At 39.4% G+C, this 25,311-nt stretch overlaps 2 protein-coding genes across 2 annotated transcripts; one reads left to right on the top strand and one right to left on the bottom strand.

Annotated features, from left to right (window-relative positions):
* The first annotated feature begins 5,431 nt into the window (after nt 1-5,431).
* Nucleotides 5,432-16,409, top strand: LOC5519077. The gene is made up of 23 exons (XM_048728070.1): nt 5,432-5,638; nt 6,864-6,972; nt 7,203-7,491; nt 7,592-7,642; nt 7,716-7,766; nt 7,887-7,981; nt 8,079-8,173; nt 8,433-8,518; nt 8,592-8,693; nt 8,903-8,984; nt 9,128-9,202; nt 9,333-9,372; nt 9,872-9,949; nt 10,071-10,103; nt 10,399-10,431; nt 10,771-10,902; nt 11,824-11,952; nt 12,204-12,239; nt 12,349-12,403; nt 12,895-12,926; nt 13,184-13,213; nt 13,497-13,529; nt 15,656-16,409. The coding sequence occupies exons 2-23, from the start codon at nt 6,886-6,888 to the stop codon at nt 15,803-15,805; spliced, it is 1,794 nt and encodes a 597-aa protein (XP_048584027.1). The 5' UTR covers nt 5,432-5,638; nt 6,864-6,885; the 3' UTR covers nt 15,806-16,409.
* Nucleotides 16,410-18,181: 1,772 nt separating this feature from the next.
* On the bottom strand, nt 18,182-25,189 carry LOC5505960 (NADH dehydrogenase [ubiquinone] 1 alpha subcomplex subunit 9, mitochondrial). The gene is made up of 12 exons (XM_001626662.3): nt 25,104-25,189; nt 24,512-24,555; nt 23,444-23,561; nt 22,787-22,884; nt 22,096-22,187; nt 21,257-21,398; nt 20,955-21,057; nt 20,264-20,334; nt 20,121-20,197; nt 19,417-19,512; nt 19,150-19,216; nt 18,182-18,529 (listed from the first exon to the last, which is right to left on the bottom strand). The coding sequence occupies exons 1-12, from the start codon at nt 25,135-25,137 to the stop codon at nt 18,353-18,355; spliced, it is 1,119 nt and encodes a 372-aa protein (XP_001626712.2). The 5' UTR covers nt 25,138-25,189; the 3' UTR covers nt 18,182-18,352.
* Between the last annotated feature and the right edge of the window lie 122 nt (nt 25,190-25,311).

Raw genomic sequence — 25,311 nt, 5'->3', positions numbered from 1 at the left:
CCAAAAAAAAATAATAATAATGCACACACACACCCCCCCGCCACCTCCACCACCTGGGTTCCCCCATCAGCAAATCCTAGATTTTTATTCAGAAAAACCCATTATCCCATTATGTTTTACGAAAAAGCTGTTGTTATCCGAATGTCGAGACTGATAGGCCGCGAGTGGAAATGAGATATCTGACATTTTTCGTCTGTGCTGTCGAGAGCTTGCTCCTGAATGTTGATATCTATAAACAAGAGAGTAAATAGCTTTTAACAAAAGATTTGAAATAAATCTTCTTGAAGTAATTTATTCAAAAGTGCACTCCTTGAGAAATCTCAAATTGACAATTTTTAGGGAGCAAAAAAACCCAGGGGGGTGGGAACGCACCCCCCCCCCCCCACCAACGGCCGAAGGTCCACTTTCGGTTATCAATAGACTATATCAATAGCTATTTGTAGACCTTTTTTTAAAGACAAAACTATCTTAAAGCATAAGCCAGATCACTCTGGTGTGTAGCCAAATCCGACAATAAACGTCCCTTGGAGATACTGCAAAGGCATAACAAAAAACATATTTTTATCAGAGAACTCACCTCACCCCCTCCCCCCTTTATCTTTCTTGGGTAAAAAGCTGACTCCTATGGGAGAGTCGAAATGACTCTTTTCTGAAACAAGTCCTGATTTGCATACACCCGCCCCATATTTGATTGACTACGCGCTATTATCCCAAACGGAAAATGATGACCGTCTTCAGATGCGTAGTTAGGGGCATAAGTGCAGGGGGCATGCGCCTTGGGCATGCGCATATCCCCCTCGATTACCATTTCATATGTAATGATAATCAAATATACTTTTCCACGTAGATACACCCTTACCCCCTTTCAGCACACTTGCATCAACCACGCCGGCTATTTCACGAACCAATAATTAGTGTGCGGTTATCGAGAAGACAACAACTTATTACGAAAAATTTTAATGCGCAAATGTTTTAATAGCCTCTTGAACCTGAAGCATTTCATCTTTAGAACCGTTTTAGTAAAAACAAGAGAAGTGGGAGATGGGCATATGTCTGTTTATTGGTCACTTGAATAAAGGGGCTACGAAAGGTTCCGCAGAATTCTAATGAGTTAAACCACCATATGCTAGAGCTAACTACTTCTGCCAACGGCCTGGGAAAGATATAAGTGCCTTCTAAGGTATGTATCGTGCTGTATCTATAACTTAAAACATAGACGTCCTGGGACGGATCCATGAATTGCAATAGGGGCGAGGCCAAAGCAATGGTATACGTTTTATGGCCCATATAAAATACAAACTTGTCATCATGGAAAAGTACGTGGTTTATGGGCCATATTATTTTTGCTTTTTCTGCCTGGCAGAACTCCCTTATTCACACATTGTCAAACGCTTAACAATTTTGATAAGGATGTTCTGGTACACAGTTTATTATTTTTTTTAATTGATACCAAACTTGAAAGCAGACACAAATCATTCCAGAAGGTATGAATGGTTCTAGGGCATACAACGAGCCCAACACGTTAAAATAGCATATTTGGTCGCTTGAAGAAAATGTTCTGATGCCGAAAATATCCATTTTGAAACTTGCTGGGAAAAAATGTTCCTTTATACCAAATTCAAATATTTTGTATAGAATAATGTTAACTGTTGGGAATAATGAATAATGTTAATTGTTGGGAGATCTTAAGTTTTATTTTTTTTTTAAATAAGGACCTGTTTCAAAGATAGATAGGTTTTTATTTCATGGAGGTGTAAATTGGTGTTTTTTAGGCTAACAGGTTCTCAAATTCTAGGTTCTTATAAGGGGGGGGGGGGGGGGGGGGCTCTAAGCGGGTAATTATTGTAGCTTCGCTGACGTCTCGAGCGTTAGCCCTTCGTCGGAGCAAAAAGTAGAAAGACTAGATGGCCTTTTGTTCCAACGAAGGGCTAACGCCCCCCCGCCCGCAACTAGAGGCGTACAACATACTCTTTCAATCTTGTGTTGATCTAAAGTTTTAATCATCCCAGTAGAAAAGACTGACGATTTTCTTTGCTTTTCTGAAAAGACGCACGCGCTCAGCGGTACTAAGGCCTGGGTCAGCGAGTCAGTTTTCCCGCGAGTCTATTGTTGAAAAGACTTTACAAGCCTCACAAGCACCTCATTAACACGACCATAAGTACCATCCACCGTACGTACGTATTCTCGCCAATCCGACCGGAAGCGAAGTACGCCCTGTGTGCCGCCTTCGCGGTACTGCTTCTAATGGCCGTCGCTGGGAACTCTACTGTCCTCCACGTCGAGCTCAAAAAAGATAAGAAAGCAGTCGCCCCAAAGCCTTCAAGAGTTATATGGCGTCAGAAACCGTTCAAAATTCCCTGGGGTAAAAGCGTCGCCGGTAATTGGTTTTCACGGCACCGGGTTTTATTTGGCGGTGCCGGGTTTTCTAAAATCCCTGACAAAACTCCCTGAGGTAAAAGCGTCGCCGGTAATTGGTTTTCACGGCACCGGGTTTTATTTTGACGGTGCCGGGTTTTATAAAAGCCCTGACAAAATTACCCGGGGAAAAAGCGTCGCCGGCAATTGGTTATCACGGCAACGGGTTTTATTTGACGGTGCCGGTTTTTTCGAAAGTTTCTTTGATTTGCGGGGGTCTGATTTTAAGTTCCGTATGCGTGGTCTGAAATTACATCCGAGGCCTGGTTTATTTCCGTGGCCAGGATTTATTTTCGCAATAACGATTATTCGATAGACTATTTTTAATAATAAATTCATTTATCATTATTTCTTTATAAATCCAAAGAAATGTTGTTTAATATTAGTTGTTGCGCGCAAAAAGATAAGGGGAACGATGCAGAAAATAACAAATCATAGACGGTTAGCAGTGGTTGCCGGTTTTTATTCTCACATTTGTGAATTTTTTTTTTTTTTTTTTACAATTGATACTGATGTTTATGTACGCGAGAATGGCCCGTCACTTTTTCCAGAATATGTCCATTCCTTTTTATGAAGAAAACGTTTTCGTTTTGAGGAACTGGTACCGAGGAATCTTAGTTTTTTTTTCAGATACTTTCTCCATTTACCAAAGATGGTGACAGGCACTGTTTTTCTCTTCTGATTACAATTCATAAAGTTTACGAAGCACCTGCGGTACGGCAGCCTAAAAAATGACAAGAATCATGCAGTTTTTCCAAATAAGGAATTTGTTAATTTCCTTATATGGAAGTTACCAATTTTGTCAAAAATGACAATTTTTGCGATGAACATGAACTACGAACTGCTCACGATGCAGCATTTTTTCATCCGGGTTACCCGTGTGAAAAAGAGATCGTTCCCAGTCTCTAAAATGGTGGTAAGCTTGCAAGAACGTGTGTGGTTTTTGGGACTTTAAGGAAATTTGTGGGTCCTTCTCTGAGATTAGTTTACCAAGTGAGAGCACGTGCGACTAAACAGGGAAGGAGTTGACTGATATAAGAGGTAACTTAAATATTATTTACTAGATTAAAATTGGAGTAAAACTGAAACACCCCACACACTTACTTAATGAGGAACAGAATTAAGCTTAATGCTTTTAATAATGCTTTTATTACAAGTACTATTCTTTTCTAAACATTTTTTTGTGTGGTTCTTCCTTTTTTTGCTCTCCTTGCCCCTCTTTCTCTTTCTCTTTGCTTGCTCGCCTTGTTTTTGCTGAAAGATAAAACAGGAAGGACTGGTCACCATTATACCCAACAACATTGGGTACAAGGGTGACCAGCACTGTGGGCTGTAATTAGGTGAGACAGAACAATACTGCTACATTAAGGGTGACAGATCTCCCTTTCCATGACTTTGTCAGAATCTGCCAGCCATTACATCCATAAAAGTACTTAGGGCTGCAAGACATTGTTATCATCATAAGACATCTCTTGTAAGGAGCCGATGTCAGAACTACAGCAATATTATAGAATAAGCACAAAGAGATAGAGTTATATAAGGTATATGTTGTTTCAATTGCATCATGTCCCATCTTCTCAGCCAGAGACTTTGAAATTCGGGTCCATTGCAAGATCAAACTAATAGCACCAGCCGATAGAGCAATGATATATGTGTGTCTGTGTGTCCATTGCAAGACCTCGCCAGTATACACCAGCCGATAGAGCAATGATGTAAGTCTGTGTGTCCATTGCAAGACCTCGCCAGTATACACCAGCCGATAGAGCAATGATGTATGTATGTCTGTGTGTCCATTGCAATACCTCGCCAGTATACACCAGCCGATAGAGCAATGATGTAAGTCTGTGTGTCCATTGCAAGACCTCGCCAGTATACACCAGCCGATAGAGCAATGATGTATGTATGTCTGTGTGTCCATTGCAAGACCTCGCCAGTATACACCAGCCGACAGAGCAATGATGTAAGTCTGTGTGTCCATTGCAAGACCTCGCCAGTATACACCAGCCGATAGAGCAATGATGTATGTATGTCTGTGTGTCCATTGCAAGACCTCGCCAGTATACACCAGCCGATAGAGCAATGATGTAAGTCTGTGTGTCCATTGCAAGACCTCGCCAGTATACACCAGCCGATAGAGCAATGATGTATGTATGTCTGTGTGTCCATTGCAAGACCTCGCCAGTATACACCAGCCGATAGAGCAATGATGTAAGTCTGTGTGTCCATTGCAAGACCTCGCCAGTATACACCAGCCGATAGAGCAATGATGTATGTATGTCTGTGTGTCCATTGCAAGACCTCGCCAGTATACACCAGCCGATAGAGCAATGATATATGTGTGTCTGTGTGTCCATTGCAAGACCTCGCCAGTATACACCAGCCGATAGAGCAATGATGTAAGTCTGTGTGTCCATTGCAAGACCTCGCCAGTATACACCAGCCGATAGAGCAATGATGTATGTATGTCTGTGTGTCCATTGCAATACCTCGCCAGTATACACCAGCCGATAGAGCAATGATGTAAGTCTGTGTGTCCATTGCAAGACCTCGCCAGTATACACCAGCCGATAGAGCAATGATGTATGTATGTCTGTGTGTCCATTGCAAGACCTCGCCAGTATACACCAGCCGACAGAGCAATGATGTAAGTCTGTGTGTCCATTGCAAGACCTCGCCAGTATACACCAGCCGATAGAGCAATGATGTATGTATGTCTGTGTGTCCATTGCAAGACCTCGCCAGTATACACCAGCCGATAGAGCAATGATGTAAGTCTGTGTGTCCATTGCAAGACCTCGCCAGTATACACCAGCCGATAGAGCAATGATGTATGTATGTCTGTGTGTCCATTGCAAGACCTCGCCAGTATACACCAGCCGATAGAGCAATGATGTAAGTCTGTGTGTCCATTGCAAGACCTCGCCAGTATACACCAGCCGATAGAGCAATGATGTATGTATGTCTGTGTGTCCATTGCAAGACCTCGCCAGTATACACCAGCCGATAGTAAATCCTCGAGGTCCCCTACTCCACGTGTTTCGAGGGCCAGGAGAAGAGGAAATCAACCTTCTCGCACATTTGTTTGGCTGGAGGACGAAGACAGAGATCGGCCACCGTCGGTTCCGGCAGGCACCGCTAAGGTTAAGTTTCCATCAGATGCCTCTTGGTCCACAGTACTGGACCTAATTCGTCGCGAGTTGCCATGCGTTAGGGACACACAGAGGTAAATCTAGCATCCCGATAAATTACATTGAATTACCCTTTAAGACCAATTTGTTCCATCTCGGTCCCTATAATACTTACGGTAATTTTATTATTATTTAGATCCCCCCTAGAGTTGTTAGCTCTTTCTTCAAATGTTTGCCATATCAGTTGCCTTCCCTCAACCACCCCCACCCCCCTACACACACTCACACATAGAAACCAACACGTCATATTTTTTTACAATTCTCTGTGGCACTCCTTTTCAAACGCGATGGGAATCTTTTTGCGTGCTCGCCCACATATAAGATATTTGTGTTTGTTTAAATGACTAGGCTCCACCATGTATTAATGGCCATTCGACGTTTGGGGTGCGTTATGTCTGCGATATTTTTTTTGCTACGAACCCATTCTTTTTGCAGCATTTTGTGAAAATATCATTTTTGTCAACCTTATCTCTCTAATGTGTGATTTTAGAGCGGTTTTCATAAACCGGTGAAACGCTCTTTACCTTATTACACTTAATTTTCGCGACGTCAACATTTCGCGATTTTGAGACGGCGATATTTCGCGATTTCGCTATTTTCGAACAAAAAACAGGTCACTTTATTTTCGCGATTTTGGGACAATGAAATCAAAACAAATTGAATTAAAATGTGCTTTAATCATCAAAACTGTAGCAAAAACATGAGTGTGCTCAATTTAGCCCACGCATCATATTGTTACAAATTGTTTCAGTTTTGATGATTACAGCACATTTTAATTTTCCACTTGTTTTGCTTGGTTTTATTATCCCAAAATCGTGAAAATAAAGTGATATGGTTTTTACGGAAATAGGAAAATCGCGAAAATAAAGTGTTGCGAAATATCGTCATCTCAAAATCGCGAAATTTTGACGTCGCGAAAATTAAGTGTAATAAGGTATATATACCCAACTCGTTCCAGTACTATATGTACTAAATAGACAAGGTGTTTCCATAAAGCTTATCAACATAATATTTCACCCAATGGCTTTTTGTGTACTCACTTAATTTTGGCTCATCCCAATTTTCGAGACACTTTATTTTCGCATCACTTTAAAAAACCGGGAGAGTTGACAGGTATGTTATAGTATGTTCCATGGTTTCACTCATCCTAAGAAATTTGCCAGATATTGCATACAATTTCAATAAATATTTTAATTACATATTGTTTAAAATATTGTAATGGTTAATAAAACTTGACTTGAGTGATAAAACTTTTTTCAGCATCACATTCTACAAAGCTGCAATGACAGGGAATCATCGCCTGATGCCAATTGGTTGCAATCTTGGTGGTCAAGAGATTTGCGACCAATACAGAACCTCGAAAACTAAGGTTTGACATAAAAGAAAAACATGGCAAATAGAACGTATTTATTAATTGCAAAAAGGGTGTAATAGCAATGGTAAATTTCCTATTTCCAAGTTTGCTCCCTGTTTTAAAATCAAAGATAAATTTAAACAAATTTCTCCTTAACATTCTGTTTGTAGTTTTAAAGCCTAGAAATTCTCAACCTTGTTGTAAAATGCCTTTGTTTGATACATCTCCCTGTCTACTGTTACAAGGTTTATTTAGGACGAACGAATGATGCACCGCAGACCACTTTATCCACCCTGACAACAACCACCACTACAACCACGTCATCTTCAATTGCGACCCCTTCAACAAGTGGCACCTACACGACGGCGACAACCACTACCACCGTGTCATCTTCGATTGCGACCCCTTCAACCACGATTGTGACATCGCCCTCACCAAGTTTTGACGAGTTATTTATAAGTCGCCAATCATTGCCTATTGTCCCCCAAGTTATAGAAGATGACACAGATGAGGCAATGCATGACTCTGATGAAGGTATAATGCACCATGAGGACTGGTTTGATTTTGTTAAAAGGTTTCCCAATATATCACTCGATTTTTGTGCACAATCATATTTTATGATTTCTTAAATTAGATGACCAAGTCTGCGAGGCTGGTCCTATTTTCCATGGAAGTGGGATACAAGGTAAGTGCATGTAAATTTTGCATGTTCCATTCAGAGCATCAGAATTCATAGCAGTTCAATTTATCTTACCCAGTTGGTGTTATTAAGGAGGATGCCAGTGACAGGGGTATATTCCACCCACCAGGTATGTATCATAAGTGGTGCTATCATTCCCGTGGATAAAAATAATAATATATAAATATATTTAAAAACTGTAGGGCTCTCTTTTAACTCTCTTTTAACAATTATTTATATCCTGTTTAAGGCTTGCTTCACTCCTCCCTGGTAGAGTGTATCAGAATGGCGCAGCATGAAAGCGGGACTGCTGAACCTACTTTCCTGCCATTTACATTTAAAGCAGTGAGTGCAAAAAAAAGCAATCGAATGTTTATCAGTAGCATCATTGTAACAATAAAAACATGGCTAATATGCTAACTATTGTTTGTCTCCATCCAAGGTATTGGGACAAGCACATGACTCATGCCGCGGACTTGTTATTGTTTTAATATGCAGCAGGCTTTTTTTAAAGCCATGCGAGAAAGAGCTTTTAAGGTAGTGCCCTCATTCCTTAAAACAGAACCAGCAAATGAAGGGGCACCGCGCTTTTAGATAAAGGGACTGATTAAGGATTTATTCAGAGGGGGGATTCGCAGCACAAAGTAAGACTGGTGGGGCCTCTTGTTTTTATTATCTCATATGGGGGCTGCAACCCTTTCTATTATGTTCCCTCCTCTAGATCTTCATAGTTTTGCTATTTTTATGTCAGATAGAACTGTTGTATTTTATTTATCTCTTCTATGCTTTTTTCTAGTCACCTTGCTGATATATCCCAATCCTCCAACTCTGCCACACCCATATTTTGGTTAGGGGCGATGAATACAGAATATGGCAAAGATGGTAAGTCAAGATACAATTTTTGTTGTTTAAAAAATTGTGCACTTTTTTTACTGTTGTAAATTTTAAAATCCAGCTTCAGATTCTTTGGGAGGTGAGCATATCAGGACACCACAAGTGATTGTCTGCTCACCATCTCTTGGACAAGCAGTCCCAACAATTATTGAGCGGTTTGTTGGTATGCAGTTTTCTTAACGTTTTTTTTTTTCTCAGAGAGATTGGGGAGGGGGGAAATAACTAATAAGTATCACCCACCCCCTACCCCAACCGCTTTTCCCCACTGGAAATAAGTGGAGCATCAATGCTAATGCATTCCATACTAATCTCCCACAGAATTTACCTTGTGTAACTTGCTCGAGTAATGTTTGTATTTTTTTGTATTTCTAGGCGCAGCCGAGTTACGAAAGGAAGCTTTTGAAAGGGCATTACAGTGTATGGGGCGGACACTTGAAGTTTTCAAGACGGAGCGGTACATACCAAATAAATAAAAGTAGAACCACAGGGAATCTGATTAGGGGGAATCTGATGAAATCTACAAACCATCTCAAGTTGAGGTCACTGTATTAACGCTAGATCTAGTGAAGAAAGTGAATGACATAAATCTTCATCTAGGCTCAGAATGAAGGAAAGAGAACTGCTTCTTCGACAGCAGAAGGATGCACTTGAAGCTTCCCTTTGCAATGACAGGTACAAAGTGTATTACAGAATAGTGTTAAAAGTTTGAGCCAAGGTGTACATCAAGTAATGTTTGTGGTTATTTATTGTCATCAGGGTTTGAAACTTAGTATACAACAAATGCATGTTATTATATTCCCAGGAAAAAGGATCAGCACAGCCAGACGACCATCGTTTCTAAGGTTTGCATGTTCTTTGTATTTTACGAAAATAATAATAAAAATAATAATGAAGATTATATCAATAATAAATATCCTGATAATAATAATCGGAAAAATCATAAAAAAAATTGTGGTCGCTTGCATGCGCCTAAGAACAAAAGAAAATCTTCGCTAACTGAGCTGGTCACACCAATAAATGTGTTGCTTATACAGGCTTAGAATTACAGAGTTTGTGCATCAATTCAATCAGTGATTCATAACTGTAGTCTTTATCGGAACTGAGAAATAAAATACTTAACGATCTCTTTAAATTACTATTTACAATACAAATGGTTCAAAACAAATGGTTCTGCTATATAAAAATAACATTTTATATAAAATATTTCCAATTCAGACATACAAGTGATCATCAGAGTAATAATAGTAATAATAATAATGATGATGATGATGATGAAATTATAATATTGATAATATTAACAAGGATAAACTATGATTTTTAACTGTACATTGTATGATCTAGATGTTTGATACAACTGGCAAGCTCCAAGAGAAGGAGGATGATGTGATGGGGGGACCGGTGGAGCCTCAAAATCTTAACGTATGTCAACAATTTTATGAAGTCCATTGTAACATGGAATGGTAATTGCTTGTCTATCTATACATCTGTACATCTATGCCAATAATGCAACTTGGTTAACCCATCGTGTTTCTTTTTATAGGTACCAGCAGAGGTGTCTCCTGCACATAGTGAGGTTAGGAGGCTGACACTGCTTCCCATCACTTCTAAACAAAGTTTCACTTCCAGCAAATTAGCCACAAGGGTTTTTGTTTAACAGCATGTTCTTAAAAGTCCTACAAAGAAATCCATATTGACAACTGGGCTACATTTCTTTTCAAACAGCCTTCATAAAAAAGAATACCAAGGGACCCCTATATCTAATGCCACCTACAAATTTAGCCACATAAGGTCATCATAAGTTATCATTCCAAATTTTTTTCAGTCTAACAAAAGTAACGTATGCATGACTACTGTCTTACTTTATTTAGGTGCCACAAGAGGTATTGGACACACAAAATGAGGTGGGTAACACTCACTACCATTGATATCAGCTATGTGTATTCCTTAACAGTCTTTAAAAAGGAGCTTAACATAACAGTACTACAGTAGCCTTATCGCTTTATCAGCTGGTGTGTCCTGGTAAACATACAAATTACCAAATACTACAGCTATACTAGAAATATTATATTATATATATATTATATATTCTTTGATTAAAATCTCAGCAGACATTATACAGTATAGTGTTGTATGTTGCAGAGGTTCCACTATATTGCATTAATTATCTTTTTTTCAAAAGCATGAATAGAATAAAAAAAAATTTCTTATTACTTAGTGTTTTATTTTCACATCTTTCCAAGGAAAAAATTAGGAGGCAACGCAAAGAAAGGGTCTGTGCCCCACCCGAGGGTGCAGACATTGTTAAAATAGCCGTCAGAGGCCCTGATGGCAAACTAATAAGGAACTCCTTTTCCAAGCATTCCTGTTTTCAGGTATGTTTCAAATAAAGTTCTTACCTGCCAAAATGCACTAACAACACATAATACGATAAGCTACAGCTACAATACTGCTCTATCGGCCGGTGTATAGTCTTCAAAATGAATACATATATGGTCACACAGCATTAACAATCTGTTTTGCTTAATTGCATTTGTGCTATCTATATGAGGCTGTAATTTTAAACAATCCGGTTCCATACGTGAAATGATTTACTATTCAAAGTACAGAGGAAACTCACAAGTAAGAACCTGAAAATTAAGATTTGTCATTTATACCCCTAGAATCCTAGGCAATATATGTGGTGCAATAAATGGGGGGAGGGGAAAAACTACTGGAAAATAATCTGTCTGATTGTCTTCTTGTGAGTAAATTCGGTGCAATACAAATGGATTTCACATCTACATGCTGTTTCAGCTGTCTATTTCGCTCTCAAGAAATGACAATTCCACTGTGTATTTTGACTTTGAAACAAATGTGCACTACCAGTGCAACTGCCCCTTCAAGAACCTAACATAGAAAAATGTAAGTTCTTACTGCGGGTTTCAGCTGTATCAGCATTAAGTCAAGAGGTTATTAAGCTTATGAACATCATAATGTTCAAATGACTTTAATTATACAGGGACCGCGGAACCGGTATTGCCGGTATTGCCCGAGCAATACCAGAAATCGGCGAGATTCGCTAGAACCCTCAGAAAGTGCTCGAGTTAAGCGGAAATCAGTGCCATTTTTCGAAATTTTCTCGGGGGGAGAACCCCCCCGAACCCCCCTACTGGGGCTCGGGCCGTAGGCCCTTCGCGGCGACGGCCTCCGGCCGCCGCGGCTCCGCGGTCAGTTATGGCCAAAGAGTTGGCAATACCAAGATCACGCCCGCTCCGCGGGCCCTGTTATATATGCATCTTTGTTTATTTACACAGATGGTCTATGACTGGGCAGGATCCATGGCCATTATGCCTCTACATTTCTCCCTGCATAGGGCTGGAGGAGAAATTGTGAGGCATGATGACCAATTAAAGGGACATGAGACCCTTAACTTTGCTGAAAGGGTGAGACAGACAGTACAACTTAAACAAAAAAGAGTTATGAAATTAATCGAAATCAATTATTCGAATAATATTCTATCCAATCATTTGTGAATTAATTCCAAATGGGGCCATAGTCATGTTTAAGAAACACATTTCTTGGTAATTGTGACTCTCACTTAGTGATACAATTCAAAAACTTGTTTTAAGAATCGAAACTAAACACAATGAAACTAACACAATGAAATTAAAATACTTGGCTAATTTCTATTTAGGATCACCAACAAAGTGCACAACTTTTAGGAGATGAGGTAAGTCCATGTCTGATTGTCTGTCTTTCTTTCTGTCTGTCTGTTAAAATGATCATAATTTTACTTTACTATCACTATGTACTTATAATGGTATTATATGTCTGTGTAGGTTTCTTTCTGTGGAAACTTTCCAATGGAATCTCCTGCGGAAGATACACTAAGAGGTGACTGTTATGGTAGTAATGACTAATTACTATGACAAGTTCTAGACCACAATCCACAACATTGTGAAATATATTAATGTGACTTATTGGGCACTAATAATTAAACTGACAACAGACAGATATTCAACTATGCAGAGATCTAAAACTACAGTATGGTCCAGATTGTATTAATGTACAACACCAATTTGTATTATGTAATAGTGTTATTTGAAAATACTTTCTTTCAAATAAGGACAAAAAACACACCTTTAAATGCACTATGTAATTATGAATGATAGAACATAATAATGGTTGAGGTTATTGTTACACTCCTAGAAAGATCCAGGATTTTTTCAAAGGTGGAGCAATTGTACAATGAACATTGTCTTGGTAAACCTTTTATGGCACAGCACTAACTGGAAGCTGGGTATAAAAAAAATATTAAAATCTGGTGATAGGAGGGATTAATGAGTTTTTATTTTTATTAATTGATATTTATTTACTTTTTGCAGAGGAGACAGTTGAAACAGCAGGCTGCAGTCAGGTATTTGGTCAGTTTTCTATGTAAATTGTATGTATTGTGTGGCCTGGTGGTGAAGCACACTTTTTAAGCTGTGATTCACTGGTTATGTACCTGTACATCTAGCTGGTTGATTAATCTTTTTTCTCTTTTTACCAAAAATGAACATGATAAAGTATTGTAAAGTTTCAGGCAAATCATTTAGTATAATAATAATAAAATGTAAAGCTGTATGTCTGAAACGATAGTCCAGCTTGGTTAAGCCATCTTGTTTCTTTTAGGTACCAGCAGAGGTGTCTCTGGCAAATGAGGTTAGGAGGCGGACACTGCTTTCCATCACATACTACTATACACATGATCACTTTCAACAAATTATAGCCACAAATGTTTTTTGTTTAACAGCATGTTTTTAAAAGTCTTACAAAGAGATGCACATTCACAACTTAGCTACATTTTTGTTTTAAAACTGCATTAAAAAAAAAAAATCCTACTGTATTTTCATGCCTCCCACCTACAAATTTAGGTTTTATCTTTTTAGTATCCTTGACAAGTCTAACAAAAGTAATATATATCACAACTGTCTTACTCTTTTAGGTGGCATCAGAGGTATCAGACACCCAACCTAAGGTGGGTTAACAACCACTACCAAAAATACTGGTATCAGTTATGTGTATTCCTAAAAGTCAGTCTTTAAAAAGGAGCTTATTCCATCACTAACTACAGTAGCCTGCTTTATCAGCCGGTGTGTACTGATGAGGTCTTGCAATGAACACTACAATACCACCAACTTACTACATTGCTTTGTCTGCTGTTAAACAGTATACTGGATGGTCTTGCAATGGACAGTACACAAAACCACTGACTTACATCATTGCTCTATCGGCTGGTGTATACTGGCGAGGTCTTGCAATGGACACACAGACACACATACATCATTGCTCTATCGGCTGGTGTATACTGGCGAGGTCTTGCAATGGACACACAGACTTACATCATTGCTCTATCGGCTGGTGTATACTGGCGAGGTCTTGCAATGGACACACAGACATACATACATCATTGCTCTATCGGCTGGTGTATACTGGCGAGGTCTTGCAATGGACACACAGACATACATACATCATTGCTCTATCGGCTGGTGTATACTGGCGAGGTCTTGCAATGGACACACAGACTTACATCATTGCTCTATCGGCTGGTGTATACTGGCGAGGTCTTGCAATGGACACACAGACATACATACATCATTGCTCTATCGGCTGGTGTATACTGGCGAGGTCTTGCAATGGACACACAGACTTACATCATTGCTCTATCGGCTGGTGTATACTGGCGAGGTCTTGCAATGGACACACAGACATACATACATCATTGCTCTATCGGCTGGTGTATACTGGCGAGGTCTTGCAATGGACACACAGACTTACATCATTGCTCTGTCGGCTGGTGTATACTGGCGAGGTCTTGCAATGGACACACAGACTTACATCATTGCTCTATCGGCTGGTGTATACTGGCGAGGTATTGCAATGGACACACAGACATACATACATCATTGCTCTATCGGCTGGTGTATACTGGCGAGGTCTTGCAATGGACACACAGACTTACATCATTGCTCTATCGGCTGGTGTATACTGGCGAGGTCTTGCAATGGACACACAGACACACATATATCATTGCTCTATCGGCTGGTGTATACTGGCGAGGTCTTGCAATGGACACACAGACATACATACATCATTGCTCTATCGGCTGGTGTATACTGGCGAGGTCTTGCAATGGACACACAGACTTACATCATTGCTCTATCGGCTGGTGTATACTGGCGAGGTCTTGCAATGGACACACAGACATACATACATCATTGCTCTATCGGCTGGTGTATACTGGCGAGGTCTTGCAATGGACACACAGACTTACATCATTGCTCTATCGGCTGGTGTATACTGGCGAGGTCTTGCAATGGACACACAGACATACATACATCATTGCTCTATCGGCTGGTGTATACTGGCGAGGTCTTGCAATGGACACACAGACTTACATCATTGCTCTGTCGGCTGGTGTATACTGGCGAGGTCTTGCAATGGACACACAGACATACATACATCATTGCTCTATCGGCTGGTGTATACTGGCGAGGTCTTGCAATGGACACACAGACTTACATCATTGCTCTATCGGCTGGTGTATACTGGCGAGGTATTGCAATGGACACACAGACATACATACATCATTGCTCTATCGGCTGGTGTATACTGGCGAGGTCTTGCAATGGACACACAGACTTACATCATTGCTCTATCGGCTGGTGTATACTGGCGAGGTCTTGCAATGGACACACAGACACACATATATCATTGCTCTATCGGCTGGTGCTATTAGTTTGATCTTGCAATGGACCCGAATTTCAAAGTCTCTGGCTGAGAAGATGGGACATGATGCAATTGAAACAACATATACCTTATATAACTCTATCTCTTTGTGCTTATTCTATAATATTGCTGTAGTTCTGACATCGGCTCCTTACAAGAGATGTCTTATGATGATAACAATGTCTTGCAGCCCTAAGTACTTTTATGGATGTAATGGCTGGCAGATTCTGACAAAGTCATGGAAAGGGAGATCTGTCACCCTTAATGTAGCAGTATTGTTCTGTCTCACCTAATTACAGCCCACAGTGCTGGTCACCCTTGTACCCAATGTTGTTGGGTATAATGGTGACCAGTCCTTCCTGTTTTATCTTTCAGCAAAAACAAGGCGAGCAAGCAAAGAGAAAGAGAAAGAGGGGCAAGGAGAGCAAAAAAAGGAAGAACCACACAAAAAAATGTTTAGAAAAGAATAGTACTTGTAATAAAAGCATTATTAAAAGCATTAAGCTTAATTCTGTTCCTCATTAAGTAAGTGTGTGGGGTGTTTCAGTTTTACTCCAATTTTAATCTAGTAAATAATATTTAAGTTACCTCTTATATCAGTCAACTCCTTCCCTGTTTAGTCGCACGTGCTCTCACTTGGTAAACTAATCTCAGAGAAGGACCCACAAATTTCCTTAAAGTCCCAAAAACCACACACGTTCTTGCAAGCTTACCACCATTTTAGAGACTGGGAACGATCTCTTTTTCACACGGGTAACCCGGATGAAAAAATGCTGCATCGTGAGCAGTTCGTAGTTCATGTTCATCGCAAAAATTGTCATTTTTGACAAAATTGGTAACTTCCATATAAGGAAATTAACAAATTCCTTATTTGGAAAAACTGCATGATTCTTGTCATTTTTTAGGCTGCCGTACCGCAGGTGCTTCGTAAACTTTATGAATTGTAATCAGAAGAGAAAAACAGTGCCTGTCACCATCTTTGGTAAATGGAGAAAGTATCTGAAAAAAAAACTAAGATTCCTCGGTACCAGTTCCTCAAAACGAAAACGTTTTCTTCATAAAAAGGAATGGACATATTCTGGAAAAAGTGACGGGCCATTCTCGCGTACATAAACATCAGTATCAATTGTAAAAAAAAAAAAAAAAAATTCACAAATGTGAGAATAAAAACCGGCAACCACTGCTAACCGTCTATGATTTGTTATTTTCTGCATCGTTCCCCTTATCTTTTTGCGCGCAACAACTAATATTAAACAACATTTCTTTGGATTTATAAAGAAATAATGATAAATGAATTTATTATTAAAAATAGTCTATCGAATAATCGTTATTGCGAAAATAAATCCTGGCCACGGAAATAAACCAGGCCTCGGATGTAATTTCAGACCACGCATACGGAACTTAAAATCAGACCCCCGCAAATCAAAGAAACTTTCGAAAAAACCGGCACCGTCAAATAAAACCCGTTGCCGTGATAACCAATTGCCGGCGACGCTTTTTCCCCGGGTAATTTTGTCAGGGCTTTTAGAAAACCCGGCACCGTCAAAATAAAACCCGGTGCCGTGAAAACCAATTACCGGCGACGCTTTTACCATGTCAGGGCTTTTAGAAAACCCGGCACCGCCAAATAAAACCCGGTGCCGTGAAAACCAATTACCGGCGACGCTTTTACCCCAGGGAATTTTGAACGGTTTCTGACGCCATAGAGTTATATTCCTAGATATTTCTTCAAAAGCCAAGCCTTGGCTGATATCCTAGGGGTATTACTAGTAGCACCAGTGGTCAATGTCTTCCTTAATGTGGATGTATAAAGCAGTGACATGACATGCAATTTCATGAGCTGGAGTGTGCATGTTTTCCAAGGAATCGCTATCTATAACCTGATAATCATAGCCGTCGAAAGATACCTGGCAGTCTTTTACCCCTTTCGCGTCCCCACACCCAGCTCTACCAAGAAACTCCTCACCGCATCATGGTTCACCGGCTTTGTGCGCGCCGTCGCTTTGGGTTTCTGCCAACAGCTTGAGCGTCGTGATATCGGAGACCCAATACACGGTCAACTGCTACCTCTCCAACGACATGCCCCTCAAAGTTGCCTTCCTCGGTGTAGACACCTTTGTGCACTACATCGTAGCGATATACACAGTAATCGCCATCATAAGATTTTTTTGAGGAGGAAAAGAGTTGAAGCGGAAGACGGCAAGAATTCCTCGCAGAAATCTGACGCTTGGCGTTTCAAGGAGACCATGCTTGTTGTGAATCTTGTCTTCGCCTCCGTTTTGCCTCACGCGCTGTTGTTCTTCGTTCGCGTCCTTGTTGTGAGTGGTCTCAAGGGGCAGCTTAACTACGGGGAAGATCTCGTTCTCCGTATTATCACGTGCCTACTGACATACGTCAACTCGATTGTCGATCCTTTTTTTATTTCAAGTACTACGAACATGATTAATCTGCCCGTTTTGATTTGATTTTACTTGCAACGCCCAAAATAAGGGCAACCCTTAAATTGTCGCTTAAAAAATTACGGTGAAACATCAAGAGTAAAAAAAATGTTTTGTAAAATGCGATGTGAAAAATAAATGTCACCACAAGAACACATTTGATTTTAATGTTTTTTTACCTGGTGCCAATTAAACCCTACCATAAATGATCTAATAAATGCCGGAGCAGTATTGAATTACAATGGTATTTATTAGAGTGGGGCGTTTATTATAACTATAACAATATGAAGGGGGGGGGGGGGGGGGTACATGCCCACTTTCCGGAATAAGGGCTATAACTTCTGAACTAAGGTAGGTAGCTAGAGAGCTCGGCCTTATTATGACGTCATTGAGACGTACATTCTTTTCTTGGACAACCCAAAGGAAATAATGTACTGAAACATATAAACAATATACAAGTGTCTTACCGGTAACAGGCTTTTACTTTCATATTTACAAAATATCCTTGGAATAGAATTTTAAAACGTTAACAACTCTGACTATTAGAACACCTGATCTTAAAGAACACTTGACCATTCACGTGACCATGTTGATATCACGAGTCACGTGAGCAGTGATAAGGTGATTGCACATCTCACTGGTAGGAAGCCGTTTTGCGGCAGACTTCGTCCTCGTCAATGGCCTCCTCGTAGTAGTATGATTGACGGTGTCTTCTAAGCACTGCAATTGCTTCCGCTTCGAGGGGGGTGGGTTTGATGCCAAGGTCTTCTAGGCCGGGGAGCCCTGGGGTCAAGGCATCAGATTGAAATTGCTGAAACGGCACAAACATATTTTTCAAGTTATATGGCTATTTAGTGATCTTACGATAAACGAAAAACAAAAAAAATGAAAATAAAAAACATATTTGTTTAGTATTGTGTTTATGTTAACATTTTGTGATTTCCCTAGCCTTATTTTAAAAAGCTTTAAAAAGCTTTAAAAAGGTTCTGGTGTTTTTTAAGAATCCTGATTTCAAACACTGTTCAGGATGTTCACTGTTCAATGTTTACCATAAAATCAATAGGCACAAACGGATAGCATGGGCGAATTATGGTTGTGCTCGGGTACGTTAAATGTTAAAATGTTAAATTCGTAAATATTTATTTATTTATTTAATTTCCACCAGTTATACTGGTGCAGAAGATACAACAGAGCTAGGCCTCAAATCAAGAACCCCCTCGAGTGTATTGTTAGTAAGCATTGTAAGCACAGTTACAGTTGGGGGTGGTCACTGCCAGAGGGTTTACTGCGTCCCCAGTGGTTCTTTTATGTCCCTTAGGCTCAGGTTAGTGTGGTGCAGCTTGAAGTGACGGGACCTCCGGTCCACCCATGCTTCCATAACACACTATAAACACTATCCTGTTGAATTCAACTCAATACTATTTATCTTACCCTGTAAAGCATATCTCTTGTGAGTCTTGGGTTGAAAATTGACCATTCGAATCCCCATGCCATGAGTCTAAAACGACCACAGTAAAAAGTTAAAACATGGTCAAATTAAGAGAAGATAAGAGAGTAGTAGGGAAGAGAAGTAGGGAGAGGGGAAAAGGTGGGGGGGAGGGGGGAGAGAAAAAAAGAAAAGGGAAGGGATTACCTATAAAACATTACAATTATTTCTACACATAACTCATGCAAATAAATACCCGTGGCGCAACTCACTCATAAGCCTTTCTTGGCACAGTGTAATGCTTGAAGTTACACTTCATGACGCGGTAGATGTAATCTATGATGTCATACAGGTAGTATTCACTCGGCCTGGAAAATGAAAAATATTCCTTTGTCATGCCTATTGTCTGCCTCAAACATAAGGATGTCATTATAAAAGGCAAACACACACTAAACTTCTCAAGCCTAAAGTTCTCTAAGAATTTACCCATACAAATGAGTGGTGATCTCCTGGGGGGAACTCTCCAAAAAAGTAGACAGGTGTGATCGTTTTAGGGTATAAAATGTTGACTAATTACCATCCCTTAGGGGGTGTTGAAGGTTTTTTCTGATTTTGCTACCTCTTAGGGTATAAAATTAAACCAACTGCTATTCCTAAGGGGATGTTTACCGTTTTTTAAGGGTATAAAATTCGAACAATTGTTCCTAAGGGGGTGTAGGGTTAAAAATTCCTTTGACCTCACCCAATTTGTTATCTCTTAGGGGTAAAAATGTCTGTTGACCACACCCAAAGTGCCATCGCTTAGGGTTAAAATTGATTTTGCCGACGATCACCACCGCCTGTTTTTATCAGGTTCCCTCCCGGGGGTGGTCTTATCCCTTTTATACCAGAACTCATGTTTGAACTAGTGACACATTACATCAGTTTTATCCTATGGTTTCATTTCATCAAATAAATGGTCAGTGAACTGACCTACCCAACTAATTCAAATGTTTGTCCAACGCTGGCCTCCTCTTTGATGGCTTCTAGAATCGACTGCGCCACATCAGCGACCTGTCCCCGGAAAATTTAATTCGAGTAGGAATCAAGATCACAATTCAAGTGCTGAGTTATACTTACATAAACTGGCATTTTCTTCGTGTTCATCCCTCCTTCAATAAGGGGAATTCCAAAAGGAAGGGATCTCAAATCTGTGAGACAAGAAAAGGGCAATTAATTCTAATAATGATCTATCCCACACAGTTGAAACAATATTTCTAAAAGAGCTATGGTTTAGTACTTCTTAATGATGATTTTATAGTCTTTGTACACTTATTTTGACAGTAGACAACATGTAGTATTTCTAGAGACCCAAATAAGAATGCAATAATATCAGAATGGAGCAATTCTAAAATATCTGCACCCAGCCTACGTATGTTAACATAAATACCATGCTTTACAATATTGGCCGTTTTCCAGGTGATAAAATTTGAGCATGAAAGTAGGGCTTTTGCAGCCGATGTTCACCTTGCTTTCATGCTCAAACTTTATTATCTTGAAAACAGCCCATTAAAGAATGTCGATTGACCACTCCTTTGTTATTGTTTATCATTAAAAATACAATGGTTTATTTGCACGAAGACCACAAAATATCAATCTACGAATGAAGTCTGAGTTATTGATAACGTATGATTGAAAATATATTGGTTACTCGCTTGAATTAGATCATGGAAATGGATGCTTTGTGTGACTCGGCATTGAGTGGGAGCCTAAAATGGCGGCGTGACTGGCCTTCTGTAAAAATAACCTTCTGCAAAATATCAGAACTTACAGGCATAGTAATTGAGGAACTTGTCTTCATGGCCAAAGACTGTGCCTGGTCTAAGAATGGTGGCATTTGGGAACTCTTCTCTTACAGCTTGCTCTCCTAGGGCCTTAAACAAATTATTACATTAATGGCACAAACCTGCCAAACTTTTGACAACATTGCAAGACAATGCATTTTAAATACACACTTCAGAACACCTTTAGTATTTTTGTTTCAGGGGATTTGTTTGGAAGGTCATGAGCAATGGGAAATTATTATAAATAAGTGTGACAGCGTGGTTCAGGGGGTAATCACATTCTACTGACCTTGGTGTGCAGAAATTTGCTGGGGCTGTCCACTGCTGCATTCAAAGCAGAGACATGTATTAAGCGTTCCACCCCAGCCTCCTTAGCAGCCTTCGCTATAGTTCTTGCACCATCCACATGGACTTCCTCAAAATTAAAATTCCTGGAAAAGATTTACTTATGTTACAACACTTTTTACAACGACACTCGTAAAACACAAACTCTGATTGATGGAGGGTCCATGGGTTATTAGAGGACAGACGCACGTTTGGCATCAGCATGTGCGCACGCTCCCCCAAAACTATACTGTAAAGTAAGAAAACATTTTAATTATTGTATAAATCAAATAGATCTCATTGCTTTGTGCCTCTGTCCTCTAAAAGATGCCCAGATGACAGTCACCCAACTCAACTGCATCTTTTTGCATACTTTTTGGTTCATGCACGCTGTGACATTATCTGTACATCTATTAGAGGACAGTTGCATGCGAAAATGATATCTATTTGCTAAATACCGCATTTATTGGAATTGTGCAGTGATCCAAATAAGAGCTGTTTAATATTTCTAGGGCTAGGGATGAGATCTGTGAATATTCCAAGCATAGGAGTAACGGCACAAGGAAAGGGGTGTGGAAAGGTATTAATTGGGGCTGATAGAGAGTCAGAGGGGTAACATAGGATTAATATTCAAGATACCAGGTAAGGGGGGGGGGGAGAGGGGCAGGAAACCAGACCTATGAAGTTAAATCTTCAAGAAAAGAAGGCACACCTCATTCTGTGCCCTTATAGACAGGACAGAGTCTGGCAAAATGAAACAACAGAGAGGGTTTCGGGGAGAGGCCATAAGCAGGAAACATGTACCTGGTTTCAAAGCCACGTCCAATCAGATTTACAACAACATTGGAGTGTTTCACCATCTTGGCTATGGACTCCTCATCTTTTAGGTGGAAATCCTATAAAAAAAATTATTAAAACATTAAAAAAATTTACACAAAATAAAGTGTGAGTAACCAAGGACTCTTTGAAATGACTTACTGAAAGTAAAACTGTAATTTGTATTGTTATAACAAGAATATCATTAAACCAGACTGGAACTATAAAAAGGAGATGCCTAAGGCAAGTTGTCAGTCATCATTTGCCGTCACTGAGTGAATGGGGTGTGGTTATACCTTTTACAGCATGCTTTTGTGATTAAATCGACATAATTTTTCATCTATTTCATGGTTGACAGCACCAGAAATCAATTGCTATACTGAGAATATTGTTATATTGATTATTGCATGTACCAAGCATCTACTGTATTGCTATTTTTAGCTGACTAAATAAAGTAGATCACTTACAAAGAAGTCAATTTGTCCCAGATCCCCAATGAGCCTAAAGTGTCGAATGTACCAAGCTTCTACGGTATTGCTATTTTTAGCTGACTTAATAAAGTAGATCACTTACAAAGAAGTCAATTTGTCCCAGATCCCCCATGAGCCTAAGATGTCGGATGTACCAAGCTTCTACTGTATTGCTATTTTTAGCTAACTAAATAAAGTAGATCACTTACAAAGAAGTCAATTTGACCCAGATCCCCCATGAGCCTAAGATGTCGGATGTCATGCTCATCCCCGCGGTATGGAACAGTGAGTTGAGTGCCAACACGACCTAGAATCAGAGTAGCCAAGATAAAGTGAAACAGAGATCGACATAAGGATTATAGCATCAACGAGTGCATTTGGCAACTTTTTCTTTCATTATAAGCAGCACCTATACTTACTTTAAGAGCCATTGTAATAAACCCATTGAATCATGAGGTCTTTTTTTACAAAACAACACCTATACCTAATAACCACTGTATCAATCCCATTGAATCATGAGGTCTTTTTTCACAAAACAACACATATACCTAATAGCCACTGTATCAATCCCATTGAATCATGAGGTCTATTTTTTTTTACAAAACAACACCTATACCTACAAGCGACTGTATCAATCTCATTGAATCATGAGGTCTTTTTTTTTTACAAAACAACACCTATACCTACAAGCGACTGTATCAATCCCATTGAATCATGAGGTCTCTTTCCACAAAACAAATCACACCATGTTTTTTTTCAGTTTGTTGTGTATTATTTTGATCATGTATTATATAACAGGCCTTATTGTTGTATGGTATGGTTGTATCGTGTATGATATTTTGATATTACTTCTGTTGTTTACTTACCCAATCTGTTAATCACATATCTGCCAAGAAATCCAGTGGCTCCAAACACTGTTGCTGACACTCCATTGAATGAAGATCTCCCTCCAGTGCCTTTCTTAGGGAGATAGCTGATTTTTCTCTGGAAACAGAATACATGTTTTATCAGTCACTGATACAACCTTCTCCAGTAAAAAAGTGATGAACTTCCAGTATTTTTGCAGCCAGTAATTCTAAGCTTAACTTGACAAAGGCTTCCTTTTGGCACAACCAAATCTCACCATGATAGATAACATATTTAAAGGTGACAAATCATTGTTTAACCCATTTGCTCCCATACCGCCCTGAAACGCCCGGCGGAAAAACTGTCCTATTTTATACTTGTTTTACCAAGTCTTGAAATCTTATCTGTGGAATAAACTCGTGGAATGTAATCAGGGATACTGTGAGTTCATTTATTTAAAATATTGTATTGATTTGTGTATTTATTAAAGAAGAATTTTGTCAAAAGAAGTTGTGTTTTTGTTTCTTCGTGTCATTAAATTTAACAAATTTGAATAAGCTTGATAAATAATCGTCTGGTTTTTATATTTTCCTAGTTGTTTACAGATTAATTTGTACACCAGCAGATTTCTCTTCTTTTCCTGAATACGATGCACTATTTGCTTTTATGTAATATTGTCTCGCAATTTACTGCGCATATGTGTTTTGCTTTCTGCTCGAGGGAATTTGCAAAACTTGTGAAAACTCCCAGGGAGAGAGCGATTCGTGCGCGCTATTATCCCAGGAGCGAATGGGTTAAACTGTCATAATTGAACCCTGTTAATTTGAACCATCAAAGAAATTGAAAAACAGTTCAAGTTAGCATGGAGTTCAAATTTTCCGAGAACAAATGACTTGAATACTGTATTGTATCAAAGTCAGTCCGAGTAAGTGGGGAGTTAGGGTTATCTGAGTTGTCTAGGTCCTATGGTTTATGCCATGCTGATCCGAAAAGTGAGTGATTTATGCCCTCTGACCAGGTAGGTATATTTATATAAAGATCTTGTTACAAAAAAAAAGAAAGCCGATGTGGATTTTAACAAGTCTTACCGTTGATACTACAGCAGTACCTATAAGTGGCTTCCCTTGGCACTCTGAAAACAGCACATGCAAACATTAGAAAGCTGTTGGCGTTTAGCAAACATAATCCAATTATAAGTTACTCTACACATAGCTGTCAACTCTCCTGCATTAGGCGGGAGTCTCAAGATTTTGAACCTTTTCTCAAGCCTAATTTTCTTGAAAATATCCATACATTTACTGTATTCTCCCGCATTACCTATCTTTCTCAAGACTTTTCCTAAAGCGAGGTTGACAGTAATGTATACATCGAAAGTATCCTTCACCAAAATATAGACAGAAAGATCATCAAGTGTTAAAGAAAGAAAATGGAGACTATTTAGCATGCATGCATGAAAAACATAATTGCCCTGTACAAAAATTGTACAACGAAACATTATCGACAAAATGTTGGTGAAACCGGTGGTTTAGGGGAATATTTCCGAGACAAATTTTCAGCCAATCGAAGCATCATAATTGAGCCAGAAACCGGTCCTAAAAATGATTATTAACGAAAATGCATTTTGTTATAGATATTAGATTTTTTTGTTTGAATTTTAAGTAATAAAATGTGTTTACTTACGAGCCACAAGCCGGATTCCTCTTGCAACTAACATGGCGGCCACTGCACGGCGGGCCCGCGGTACGGTACAGCGGTGAGTGAAGCTAGCCCCAGTCTCCTCATTTTTTCTTCCTTTCTCTAATTTTCTTTTATCCTCCAAAAAGAAAAAAAAATACAGTAACAACAGTAATAGTAATGATGATTATGCTTATTTTCTGAAACCTACTTC

The sequence above is a fragment of the Nematostella vectensis genome, chromosome 5 (genome assembly GCF_932526225.1).
Source record: "Nematostella vectensis chromosome 5, jaNemVect1.1, whole genome shotgun sequence".
NCBI lineage: Eukaryota > Metazoa > Cnidaria > Anthozoa > Actiniaria > Edwardsiidae > Nematostella > Nematostella vectensis.
The sequence above is the reverse complement of the archived record's forward strand: the minus strand, read 5'-3'. Positions and strand labels throughout refer to the sequence as shown.

What these genes read in the sequence shown, in the direction of transcription:
- LOC5519077 (XM_048728070.1), top strand. Translation starts at nt 6,886, where the DNA reads ATGACAGGGAATCATCGCCTGATGCCAATTGGTTGCAATCTTGGTGGT. An exon ending in TATTGGACACACAAAATGAG is followed by an intron (nt 10,432 to 10,770) that starts GTGGGTAACACT and finishes CATCTTTCCAAG; the next exon opens with GAAAAAATTAGGAGGCAACG. An exon ending in AAACAGCAGGCTGCAGTCAG is followed by an intron (nt 12,927 to 13,183) that starts GTATTTGGTCAG and finishes TGTTTCTTTTAG; the next exon opens with GTACCAGCAGAGGTGTCTCT.
- LOC5505960 (XM_001626662.3), bottom strand. Translation starts at nt 25,137, where the DNA reads ATGTTAGTTGCAAGAGGAATCCGGCTTGTGGCTC. An exon ending in GTACTGCTGTAGTATCAACG is followed by an intron (nt 23,562 to 24,511) that starts GTAAGACTTGTT and finishes TTCTGTTTCCAG; the next exon opens with AGAAAAATCAGCTATCTCCC. An exon ending in GGACGTGGCTTTGAAACCAG is followed by an intron (nt 21,399 to 22,095) that starts GTACATGTTTCC and finishes AATCTTTTCCAG; the next exon opens with GAATTTTAATTTTGAGGAAG.